We start from the raw sequence: 12637 nt of genomic DNA, 5'->3' as shown, positions 1-12637 counted from the left end.
ACAGGGAGCACTCTCACTGCCACACTTCCAGGGAAAAAACAGGTAGCAAACTGCACTACTGTTGCCAAACACTGAAACCCCGTGTAAAACCTAATGTAGTAACTTAGAAACAAATTATCTAATGCGTGTTGAAGGCCTGGGACAGCCCTCGTTCTCGGCCATGGCACAGACAGTAAAACATGACTTTTCCCCAAGACCTCAGCTCTCAGCTGAGACTACAGCAGTTTAGGGAAAGACACTTTGCAGAAACACGGGGTTTTTTCAAATAATTCCACCTGAAGGTCCTTACTATTCACTCAAATATTTGTGGATGTTCTAATATGTAAGGTATAGTTAATTTTATCAGAAAAAGACCAAGAAGAACATCCAGCAATTTCATAAAATAATCTGAAATCATCACTTCAAGAATATTATTAATTATTTTTAAGAAAGACAGTTCAAGGAACACGGGCAAAGAAAATTAATTTAGTAACATGAAGCATTACAGGTTACTATTTCTAGTACACCAGGAAGAACTGGAACGTTCAATTTTTCATATTTTGGTTTTTCCTAAATAAGGGTATGTGAGAAAAATAGTTTCTCCAGAACACAGCACTAAGTGTCTATATCACTTCAAACATCAGATTAATATCAAGGGGTGCCTCTATTCTTCATATAAAGCAACAGTGATTTATCAAAATATAAGAGGTTTAATTTACACAGGAATATTTTGCTTACCCCACCCACAGTTTTCAGTTTGATTTGACAGTAGAGACAGCAATTGTGTTCTAACATTTCAAGTATGGCAGGTGTTGAAGTCCAGGTAATGACCACCATTAAGTCTCCAAGACAGATTCAGGAAAGTATAACCACTTTCTATTAGTATATGCAAAATTTGTATCAGTTTCCTAAATTCAATTTGCAGTTGTACTTTTCCTACTCTAGATTTACATCTATATAACCAGAATTAAATTTCACCTAAGCTGGTCTATTTAAAGAAACATTTTATGCATTAAAGCCTTTGATTTTAATAGTGCTGACAAGTTAGAGGTAATCTCAAATGACATTAATGTCCTTTCCTTTCAGCAGGAATCAATATATCACCTGAATATTTATTAGGAAGAGGCTGCAGAGGTGTACCTGAGGCCTTAGAGGTATTGCAACTGAACATCATTATTTACCATAATTAAATAGAAAGACTTGGTCAATCCAGCATTGTTTCACAGGCACAGAGGGTCTAATCCCAGTCTGTCATGGGTTTCTCAGGTAACTTTAGCCTAGCTGTTTCTTACCTCTTTGCCCTTATGTTCTAACACACACAATGAGCACAGCAGTACAAACTGGCAAAATGCTTTGATAAATCCAGTGGGGAAAATCACTGCTACTTCAGCAAGCAATGTCTGTCTACAAGGGACCCAGCACTACAAGAGACAGACAGGAAAGGGAATGATTCCTCCTTCACTTCTGAAGATGCACAGTTAAATGTTACGTTAATAACAAATAACATAATTAAATGTTAAACCAGCCTGGATGAAATATACCCAACTAACTAGAACCTATGTAAGTCAATTAAGCAAAGCAAAACTTCTGTCAGTGATCACAGATCCTACACACTCCACCTCAGTATAAACTCAAACAGCACAAATATTACAGCCCCAGGACATCACCTCGGTTGCATCATATGCCCCACCTGGGGTTCATGGGAAACAAAGCAGCAATGCTTCTGAACGTTCCTTTCAAAGTCAGCTTGCAAGTTTACCCAGGAATCATCTACAGAGAAGTCATAAAATAGCATTAAAGTTAATATACAATTCCTAAAGGCAAAAAACAAACAAGAAATTACCATACAAAGAAATGAAGAGTCCTGTGGAGATCATTGCCAGTATTCCTGTAACCTTGCTTCCCCTTAAAAATCACAAACCATACACATTACACTAACTGTGACATACTGACATGTGCTTTTAGACTTTTAGGATAGACATAGTCCACTTATGAATTTTTGCATTATTACAGAAATAACTAATCATAATACCCATGTTTTCCAAGGGTTTAAACACAATTCTACCACCACCAATACAACATAGACACTTAATGAGAAAGGAGCTTTGGACAGCTGCCAGTTTCATAACTGAGCTAGTAGCTGGTTATAAATCTGATATCTCAAAGCAACTCTGAATTACTGAGCAAAGCAGATAACCTCTTTTTCAAGCAAACTTTCCATGCCACATTCCCCAAGAAACCATCAGGAAAGCAATAACGGCACCCTCATACCATCACTTTTGTGAGCTGGAGTGCACAAAGGCACATATGTATTATCCATGTAAGAAAAATGTTACAGCTCAGGCAGGCAGTCAGCCCTGTCATTTATACAATTAGCACTATCACAAAGGCTTGCAGAGTGACTTATCAGCTGAAACAAAGCCTACAGAAAAAACTTAGTTACATCATCTCCTTAGGGGAGTAAAAAATGAATAAAATTATATGTTCACAACACAATGTAGTATTTCACTACAAGAAAATCAGTATCTTATTTCTCTGAACTAGGGAAAACATTTACCATAATCTTTATTACAGTTTGAAATTAGTTTCCTTTTACAAAAGCAAAGGTGGTATCGCAACAATAAGTCTACCTGAGAAGACAGTTTGTATTTCTGTTTTGTTCTGTCAAATAAAATGACAGAAGAAATGCAGCAGAAAGTACCTTAAAAAATACACGAGATCAAGTCAGTACATATACAAGTAAAAGAACAAACTTAGAGAAGACCTGACCCCAGTTAAAAAGGGGTTGGTGTGGAGGCTCAGCAGTTCAAGGACAGAGCAGCTCCCCATTTTCACCAGGACAACTTGGATTGCAAATACTGAGAGTACACAGACATCTTTACAAAACAGGGTACAACTCTGACAAAGCCATTCACACTCACCAAAGGGATACAACAGTAAAGGTTAAGGGTCTGAATTTCTGCCACATTGGGGATTGGGTGACAGGGAGGAGAATCTGGCCAGAAAGATGTGATGACTGTAGCAGAAAAGCATGTACTTTCAACAAACTGCATTACAAAGTTCCCATGCTCAGAACTCATTTACCTATGGTATAAACAGGGCCATGATACAGGAGTGCTCCATAGTATTAAACAAATTAAAGCATATCCAAATCTACAATACCCAGCAGGACAGAGAACCACTGTGTGCTTGCCCCTCACCCTGCCTGACATAGCCTTGTGCTGCTTAGCTCTCTCAGCATAGATGAACAAAGTAAGATCTATAGAGACTAAAAGGGCTATATCTTAGAAGGTTGCATGAAGTCACAGTTAAGAAGCAAGAGATGGAAAACAATTCTGTTCTAGTTTGACATCAATCTCACATATTCCCCAAGAACAATTTAGGTAACCCAAGGTGGAGTCCCTTTAGGTTGGAGCGTGACATGTAGGAAGTCTTGTGTGCAGCGCTCCTCTAGCTGTGTGTGAGAAAAACCAGTTGCATAAAACAGCAAAGATCATAAACTCCTCTTCTGAGCATATGCTTCACATATCTGTTTAAGGTTTACAAGACCTACAGCAGACCAGATTCCTGCACAGCATCATAAGAAAGCTAGAGGAGCAATGCTCTTTGCCTGTGTAGGCTATCAGAGTCCTCCTCAAGCTGCTCCCAGAATTGTCTGCCTCCCAGGTTTTGACTTAATTAGAGCAGGACATGCTTCCACAAAGCAAATCCTGCAAAATGTTAAAAGCAAAAAGGTGTGAATCATTGCTGATTCTGCTATTTTCTTTTCTTTTCTTTTTAATCTCTTTTAAAAGCTTCTCAATTGTTACAGCCCTAAAAGAAAGAAGACAGTATCATCAAGCATTTTTCCATCTGCAAGTCAAAACATGTAATGCCCAAACACACACAGCACAGCCCAGTGACTAAAGCACTACCTGTCATCAAAGCATCCTGGCTCCCACTGGTGTGTCAGGCACTGCCTTGCCCAGTGAGGTTGTGCCAGTCCTGTCACCTCTCCGTGCTGTTTCACACCTATCAACCGGGTTCACTGACTTTTCTCTCCCTTGAGCTCAACTCTACAGCTGCCTCTGCCCTTGACTCCCAAGTTTCTGCTTCTGTATGCTGCTGTAACCGTGCTGGTCTCAGCATATCAGTTCAGCTTGCATATTTAGATAACCAGTTTATAGCCGTGTAATTCAAAGTAATTAATCTCTTTGCTTATGATTGTTTAGCACAATAAAAGCAAAATAAAGCTTTATTTACAAGACCAAAAGATACATGCTATGCAGGAAGGGCGGGCATTCACTGATTCAGCTGGTTTTGTACCAGTCTGTTAGAAGGACTTACTTTTCCTTGAAATACTGTATTCTGATTTTACTTAAAATCAATTTCCAACAGAATAAACTAAAGCTAAGTCCCAGTGGATACAATTTGTACAGGTCAAATCCACCTATATTCATCTCTTAGGCTGTATCAGATGCTTTGCAATCGCAAGGCCTAAATCAGCTGAAAAGCAGCACAAGGTTTGCCTGCATGCCAAATTACTGAACCAAGCAAAGCTATATGCAGACAAGTTCCCCTGGGTCATACTCTACAGTGGGCTTATGGAATCAGTTCATAAGGAGTGCAAACCAACACTCTGCATTCTCTGACTGCTCCCTGGACAGCACTTTTCCCACATTCTACACCTAGAAGAGATCTTGCACGACAAAAACTTAATGTGCCAATTGCCTAATACAGCATTTCTACTGACAAACTTTACTCTCCTGTACAGATTGGATCTGGCATTTCCCTTAAATATAAAATAATAAAAAAATATGCCAACAGCAGGACCTGCACCGAAACAAAGCTAAGTGAACTGGAGTTTGCTGTATTATTTTCGTGGTGGTCCCCACTGAGGAAGTGATCAACACCAAGGTAAGGTTTCTCCTTCCACACAAAAGCAGGCATATGACAGCATCACCACGGCAGCCTGGTCCCGGCCCTCTCTCCCCCGCCGCCTGCTCGGCTTTCTCGCGGTGGGGACAGCCCCAACCCGGGGAGGGGCAACCCCGCTCCGGCTCCTGGCCCTACAGCAGCCCCGAGGCGGAACGAGACGGGAAGAGAAAGAAAAGCGTTTACCCGGCTCCATCGCGCATCCCCCTTCAGAGGAGCGGCGGTCGGGGCAGAAAGGCCTTTATTTTTTTTCCATCCCTTCCCTCTCCTGGGCCGGCCTGCAGCCGGGCGCCTCGGAGCTGTCATTTTGGGGAAGGGTGCAGCCGCCCTGCCGGAGCCAGGCCGAAGCCTGGGAAGCCGCCGGTCGCCCCACAGCAGCCCCGGGCCCGTCACCCCGCCGCCCCCGGGCTCCAAACCGGCCCTGCTCCCACCGCTGCCTTCTCCCGTCCGGCCCCTCCAGCCGCCACGGCCGTGCTCGGGCCCAGGCCGCCCCCGCCTCACCTCCTTCAGCTGCTCCATCTCGGTGCGGATGGTCTCATACTCCAGCTCCAGCTCCTCATACTGCTGCTTCAGCTGCTGCTTCTCCTCCAGCACTGCCAGCCCGTACTCCGCCGCCTGGATCTTCTCCCGGGTGGTCTCGCCCAGCTCCTGGAAGAGACGCTTGATCTCGCTCCGCAGCCACTCGGGTTCCGACTCCATCACCAGCCGGGCGTACTCCTCCTCCTCCATGGCCAGCGACATGTCGGCGGAGGGGCCGCCGGCCGCCGAGGCGGATGGGCGAAGAAGAGAACGCCGCAGCCCGTCTGTCACTCCTAACAGCGGCACGGCCCGCAGGCGGCCACGACAGGGCCTGCTCGGGCCGCCATCGACGGGCCAGGCGCGCTGCTCCCGCCGCGGATCCTCCCAGGATCCCGCCCGCCGCCGCCGCCGCCGCCGCCGCACTCGCCGTAAGCGCCGAGCGCAGTGAAATCATTCAAAAGGCACGGCCGTGCCGGCGCCCCGCGGGACGCTGGGAGCGGGAGTCCTCGGCGCTATTCTCCCCGCCCGCAGAACAGCTCGTTGGACTACAACTCCCGGCAAGCACTGCGACGAGCGAGAGTGGTGGAGGACGGGGAGGAGGACGCCCCCTGGCGGGAGGCGCGGGCAGCGCCGCCCGGCGGTGCCTGGGGGCGGGCTGGGCGGACAGCGAGCCCAGCCCGGGACGCCCCCAGTGACCCCCGACACAAATTCGGACACAGGCCCGGGACCACGGGCACATATCCCGTGCACACAGCCCGTGTACGCACCCTGGCGGCCCGGACCACGCTCAGGAGGGCTTTCGGGGCGGGATCGGCTGGGTATGAGAGATGGGGCCCCTGCAGCAGAGCGTGTGGGAGGAGAGACGTTCCGGTGCGGCGGGCGGTGCCACGGCAGCACGGAGGGGACCGAGGGACGCAGAAGAAGGCTGGCAACAGCCCCACGCCATACCGAGAGCTGCCAGCACACTCTTCCCGGTGTTCTGCACCTAGAGGTGGGCTTCCTGCTACAGTGTTCCCCTCACACCGACAGGGACCTCACCGTGTCCCCTGAGTCATCCTGAGGATAACCACGGCCACGGGACAAGGTGCTCCCCTGTGGCTGAGCTACCTGATGAAAGGAGGGATGGGTCGCATCAGGGCCCAGTGCCGTGACCAGCCGTGGGACAGTGACACTTGGGTAACTGCCTGAAAAGGATTTGCCAGCTTGTGAAGAAAACGCCGTCGGCCTCTGCCCCATTGGGCACGTTTGGTGGCAAAGGCACAGAGATCGGGACACGCATTGGGGCACCACGGATAGAACTAATTTCTAAAGCACAGTGAAGACTGAGCAGAGACAAACCTCTGCTAGCTGGACCATTGCAATTCCTAAGCAGCCCCATAAAGGTGGGGGGTGTGTGCCACTGTGGGGTGGGGAGATGCTTCACTCCCACTGTCAGGAGAGCCCTGCGGCTTCACCGTCCCTTCATTCCAAGCCAGTGCAGCCTGGACTTTCTTCTAGTGTCAAAAACAATCCGTAATGAATGGGTGAGCAAATAGCAAGCATAATAAGAACAATTATGTGTTTGAGTGCTACACAAGATCTCAAACATAAAGCGATGTATTTGCTCACAGCTGTAGGGTTTTTTCAAGCTGCTTTGAACTTCTGCCTGTGAACATATCCCTTATCCCTTTAATAAGCTGTGTCTTGGCTGAACGTGCCTGTTACTCATGCAGCTGCCTTGGTTAATTTTTCTTCAGGGCCTTGACACTGCCTGGAGTTCCCTGTGCATCAAGTGCAGGTATGTGTTTGTCCCGTGAGCACTGACAAACAGTGTGACACTCAGTCACCCACACCTTAGAAGTAGCAAATCACCGTCCTCAGCCTAGAGGGTACATGTGAAATTCCTTTAGTTTTTTATTTTCAGAATTCTCAGTAGAAGGCATTTTCACTCTTGTGTGCCTCTGTACCATCATGACTGTCACAGAATGTTTTTAAGGGGTTTAAACATTCTGACTCTTTTATAAAGCTAAGTGAGGAAAAGAACAGTATTATCTCTCCTCCACACTCTGTTTTTCACTATTAGGATTTCTTCATGGTCTTTTATGTTTTTCTTTTGTCTGCCCAAGTAGGTAATATTGCTAGTCCCACCCATTCACAACTGATTCATCATTAAGATATTTTTATTAATAAATACTGGCTTTTTTTCTTTCACCTCATGCTTTCTGAGCCTTCATTCCAGTTTTTCTCTGCAACTCTGGGCTCAAGCGCATTAACTACCTTTGGTGCTCCTCCCTCTCATAAACTGAAACCTGCATTTAATGACTTGCTCTCAGGACACAGACCTTCAGTACACATCCTGAATATTTCTGGGATTACAAGTGAATTGTGAGATATGACTAGTTTGGAGGGTTAACAGAGATGAGCTGATCAACTCATCATAGCACAAGGGACTTCACTGGGTAATTTGTTTTCTAGGTCATATCTAGAACTGGTTTTGAAATTGCTCATTTCTAGGTTTCAAACTTTGTTATATTATAAACTACCCAAGATGCAAAGGCAGAAATTATAAATATTGCAATAGCTAATTCAAAAGCATTCCTGCTCAGTTTCAGAAAACTGGGGTCACTTGTCAAAGTTAAGGTTCCCATCATCCTTCAAGCTAGTAATGCAGGATAATAAAACTTGTATAATAATACAGCCTGGCCAGTGCCCATCACCTGCTCCTGAGCACAGCCAGAGACCACTGCCCATTTCCCCAGGTCACTGTCCCCAGACTCCATCAATGCAAAGGCTTCGCTGCCACCCCACTGATTCAAGGTGTCATGTCTAAGTGTATTTTGGTGATACAGACTTACACAGCAGCTGGAGATTGTTGCTCTTCTTTTTCCTGTTGAGATTTTAAAGCTATCCACCAAGAATAAAGGGGTAGAATTATACAGGAACCATGTTGAATGCTAAAATGAATTCGGGTAGTGTTTCTTCTTGTGGAAATTAACCCACAGAAAAAAAAAATCCCTAGTGGGAAAGTCATAGCAAAGGCAAAGCCCTGGAATGCCAGTTTTATTTAGCCTGGGTCCAAATCCCAAAACAGGAAGGCACAATATCCAATGCTGCAAAACATTCAGGTATCTGAATGTGTAAACCAACCTAATGTGTGCTTAAAATTTGGGTCACTGTAGACAGGAAACTCCTTCTAGATGTCTTTCTTTTCATACATTATTTTGGATAAGGTCAAGTGTACCACAATTAGCGTGGTACAGCACATCATAATTTCTATCTCCTTTTATCCACTGCATTTTTTGTACAGCTCAGCTATAGCAAATACCAGAACAAGAAAGTCTTAAAATTGGCCCTGAAACAGCCAGAAGAAACCCTAGCAAGCTGTTCAAAATTTCTCCTCTTATTTTCTACTAAAAAATTAAAACCCCAAAACTTTAGGCAGAAGACCACTTTGGGACTGCTTAGATATTTGGTGAAGGTATGGTAATGATCCTAGGTGAAAATGAACTTAAAATCCTCTAGATTGTTCAGTATATGTGGCCTATGTCAGAGAAAAAATACCAAATTATTTTTTCAAAGTATTAAAACTCATTCTGGAGGAAAAAAAAAAGAACTGCATGATTGCCTTGGAAATACCTGAAGTGGGTTTCAGGAGAAGAAAAGTATTTTCCTTCTCTTTTACACAACAAGTGAATTCCAGAGAAATAGTCTGTCAGCACAAATATACTTAATGAAGATTGCTATAATAATTTGAATGCTCCTTCCCTGTTTATCACAGCTATGTGGATTAAAATTTAACATACTATTGTTCAGTACAGTATGTATTTCTCCTTGGTTGAAGTCTTTATACGCAGATTGTCAAATTTTTAAAAACTGCAAACCACAAAATAATCCCCAAAATAAAGATCCACCCCTCCAAAAAACAAATAGTGTGAAGGAAACCAGATCCCAGTACTGAAAGGGAGCTGATATCTCCATCCTCAGGCTACTATAACACAGAGTCTGACTGTTGACTTAATTAAGGTGACCTCTGTCACCTGCAACAAAATTTCCAAGCAAAGAGCTGAATCAGCCGATGAATTAGCAAAAATGCTCAGGTCACTGTGGCTGGCAGGAGAGGGAGAAAGGAGAAAGGAAAAGGAGAGTGAGATATCTTCAGATTTCAGCTTTACTCTGGTATTCAAGTCCATCTATGTTGCCCTCAAAATTACATTTGCTAGAGCAGCTACTGCCTTCAATTTTGCTCACTGCCAGTTGAAATGCTGCTCTTCCCTTCACAGACAGCCATTGCTCTTGCCAGCAGCATGAGAAAGATATAGGCAAAGGAAAGGCAACTTCCAGGTGCCAAACTGTCACCTGCAGTGGCAAGAGCCCTTGGTCCCAGGCTTCCATGGCAGAACTGCTGTCCTCCATCCCTGTGCTGTTTCACATGATGCTGCTTTTAGGTCTGGGGAAAAAAGCCTTTAAAACATCAGACACAACCCACTTGCACAAGCACAGATTCACAGGAACTGCAGTCCCAGTACAACCCCTTGTGAGTGGGTAGCAAAAGTGAAGCTAAAATAAGCTGTAGTCAGGAAAACATTCCAAGAGGGCTGTGTGGACCACGGAGCTGGGTCTGTGCTGGTGGAAGGTGATGTGGTGTATGGGGCTGAGTGATTCCAGCTTCCAAGTAAAATAAGTGTGCTACTGGTTCAGACACATGGGCTGAACAGAAAAAAACCCCAAAACATTACAAAACAAAACAAAACAAAACAAAACAAAACAAAACAAAACAAAACAAAACAAAACAAAACAAAACAAAACAAAACAAAACAAAACAAAACAATACAATACAATACAATACAATACAATACAGTACAATACAATACAATACAATACAATACAATACAATACAATACAATACAATACAATACAAATAAAACCACCAGAAGAAGGGCTAAACTGAGGTAAATAGTAATGGCAAAGGATTAACAGAATCCACATGCATTCCTGGTCCTTCTTTCTCTGATACGTGTGATGATTGTCTGGTAAGTTGCTGTGGCCTTGAACCACAAGTTCAGACTAAGAACTTCTTATTTTACCTTCAGGAAAGCCCAAGAAGGCAAACAGAGAAATTAGGGATCAAGCTGGAATAATTTGCTGGATGGTTTTAGCATGTTTACCCCAATTTCTATACTGGAGGGAGAAATAGGAAGAGTATCTATTTAGTCTCTATCTTCAAGAAAGAAATTATCTCTTGCCCAATTTTGAGATGATTATTAAAATTTGAAGCATGTTTACAAAAGTAAAAATCTTGAACAAGTCATTTTGCAGCATGTTTGAAGCAGTTCCTGAGTCCTTTCCCAGTCACTCAGTCCTGGGATCATGCTGCAGGCAGCTCATGTGAGCAGGAAGCAGCTGCCCTGCAGCTCTTAGAGAGATTTCTAGAGGACAAGAAATAACAAAATAGACAAGGCAATAAAGAGATGTGTAATTAGCCAAGGAAGGATGCACTTCCAAAATTCAGGCCAGAATTAACTAAGTTCAGATTATTTGTAGGAAACAAATGACAGAGAGATGGCTCTTCCTCCTTAGCTAAATATGTTTGCTCCAAACAGGCAGTATCTTGGAAGGAACAATTAAGGTTTCTCTGTCATAAATTATGGATGCAAATGCACTTTCCACTCTGCTGAACTGCTGTGGAAAGCGTGGAAGGGAAGGTGGTAATTAATTTTTGCAGACCGGTAAGGAGGTAAACATTTCTGAAGAAGGCGATGGAGAAATTGCCTAAGACAGAAAAGCTTAACAAGCAGGTCTGGAGGAACTGGCATCAGGTGAAAAGCTTAACACCTTGCTGGCACAGATGCACGTGGTGTCTCTCTCATATGAGGAGTAGTGGGGGAGTCACATCCTTCCATGTGCTCTGAAAAACCGTATCAGGTTATTTGACCAGAGCATGCAAAATGAGGATTAACCCCTCTGCTTTAGCTCCTTCTCTCTAAAATGGGGCTCCAAATGCCCCCTCCCTCCACAGGGCTGAAAAAAGATGCTGTGAAACCTGTGCTATGTGCCATAACAAGAAGGATTTGGTAAATTTTAACAGTTATCAGGGATGCAGGAGGTAAGACTTGAGTTGCCCACTACAAGTGAAAAGAAAAAAAAAACACTTAGACACAATTGCTCTTTGCTGCTTGGCTTGGTTGAGCTGAAGGAAGTCCTGAGAAAACATTTTTTCCAAGAAAGGTTACCAAAGCTGACAGTCTTTGTCTGCATTGTAACTTCCACTGGAAGACTGAGAGAGGGATGTGGAATGCAGTCCTGGGATCAGGAGGTTTTTAATGGTTAATGCATTTTCTGCAGATGTACAAAGTGTCATCTGACATATGTATACTTCACATGGATCTTATTTCCCAGAAATGGAAGTGTAACTGGTAGGTAGGTTCCTGTGCCTCTTGGAAAGTGTGTGCCTTGATTAGAAAGTATTGGGGCCTTCAATGCTTTTAAGGGGGAATAGAAAACTTGCATCTTGGCAGAGATACTACGGTTGTGGGGTTAATTAGGCATCAAGAACTTAGGCAGGAAAGCATTTTCTGGGGATTAGTGACCATCTGGGAGAAACCAGTGGCCTAAGAAACCCTGATTATTAGTGTACAGACCTTGCTTTTACTCAAGGTCATTAGTAGGGCTGTAGGGTGTGGCTGGATCAGAATCCAATTATCTGTTAAAAAGTGGCCACTGACCCCTGAGGAGTTTGTGCCTGGTTTGCAGCCAGCTGTGAATTAACTGGTACTGGTGAGAAGGTTTTGAAAGCATTCAGAGACCATGTTTGAATGAGGGATAAAAGGTTCACAGATCAGGTAAGCTTTAATCTTTTCAGTTTATATTATCCATCAATGAATTAATTTTACAATATAGGCTTTACCCTGGAGCTCATTAGAAGCAGTTTTGCTGGTGTCAGTCCCCAAAGATGGTAGTACCTTGGTGTCTCAGATTTCTGCCTGGCATACCCACTAGCAAGAGATGTTTCTCAAAAGAAGCAGGAACTGCAGGATAACCCACCCAAACAGGGAGATTTTATTGCACTGGTAAGAAATTTCAAAGTTTAGATTTTCAGTAGTTTTATAGACACGCTTTGTGTACATACACATAGGTATGTGCCTTCATGTGCCAGAAAGAGGGAAACAATGTGATGACAATGAGGTCCACAGAGCTCCAGTGGTTCTGGACCAGACTGGTTGGATTACTTCACTGTGTCTCTCTGGCT

At 44.2% G+C, this 12637-nt stretch overlaps 1 protein-coding gene across 3 annotated transcripts in view; it reads right to left on the bottom strand.

Annotated features, from left to right (window-relative positions):
• BICD2 (BICD cargo adaptor 2) overlaps positions 1–5861 on the bottom strand; it is a 50798-nt gene extending 44937 nt beyond the window's left edge. For 2 of the 3 annotated variants that reach the window (XM_058845045.1, XM_058845046.1), the window contains exon 1: positions 5395–5860. In XM_058845045.1, coding sequence (XP_058701028.1) covers positions 5395–5634 — 240 coding nt within the window. In that variant the 5' untranslated portion in view covers positions 5635–5860. Of the gene's footprint in view, positions 1–5394 lie in introns of all 3 variants that reach the window. The other variant, XM_058845044.1, reaches the window with a different exon arrangement.
• Between the last annotated feature and the right edge of the window lie 6776 nt (positions 5862–12637).

The sequence above is a fragment of the Poecile atricapillus genome, chromosome 9 (genome assembly GCF_030490865.1).
Source record: "Poecile atricapillus isolate bPoeAtr1 chromosome 9, bPoeAtr1.hap1, whole genome shotgun sequence".
NCBI classification, from domain to species: domain Eukaryota; kingdom Metazoa; phylum Chordata; class Aves; order Passeriformes; family Paridae; genus Poecile; species Poecile atricapillus.
Note: the sequence above shows the minus strand (reverse complement) of the source record. Positions and strands in the feature narration are given on the sequence as shown.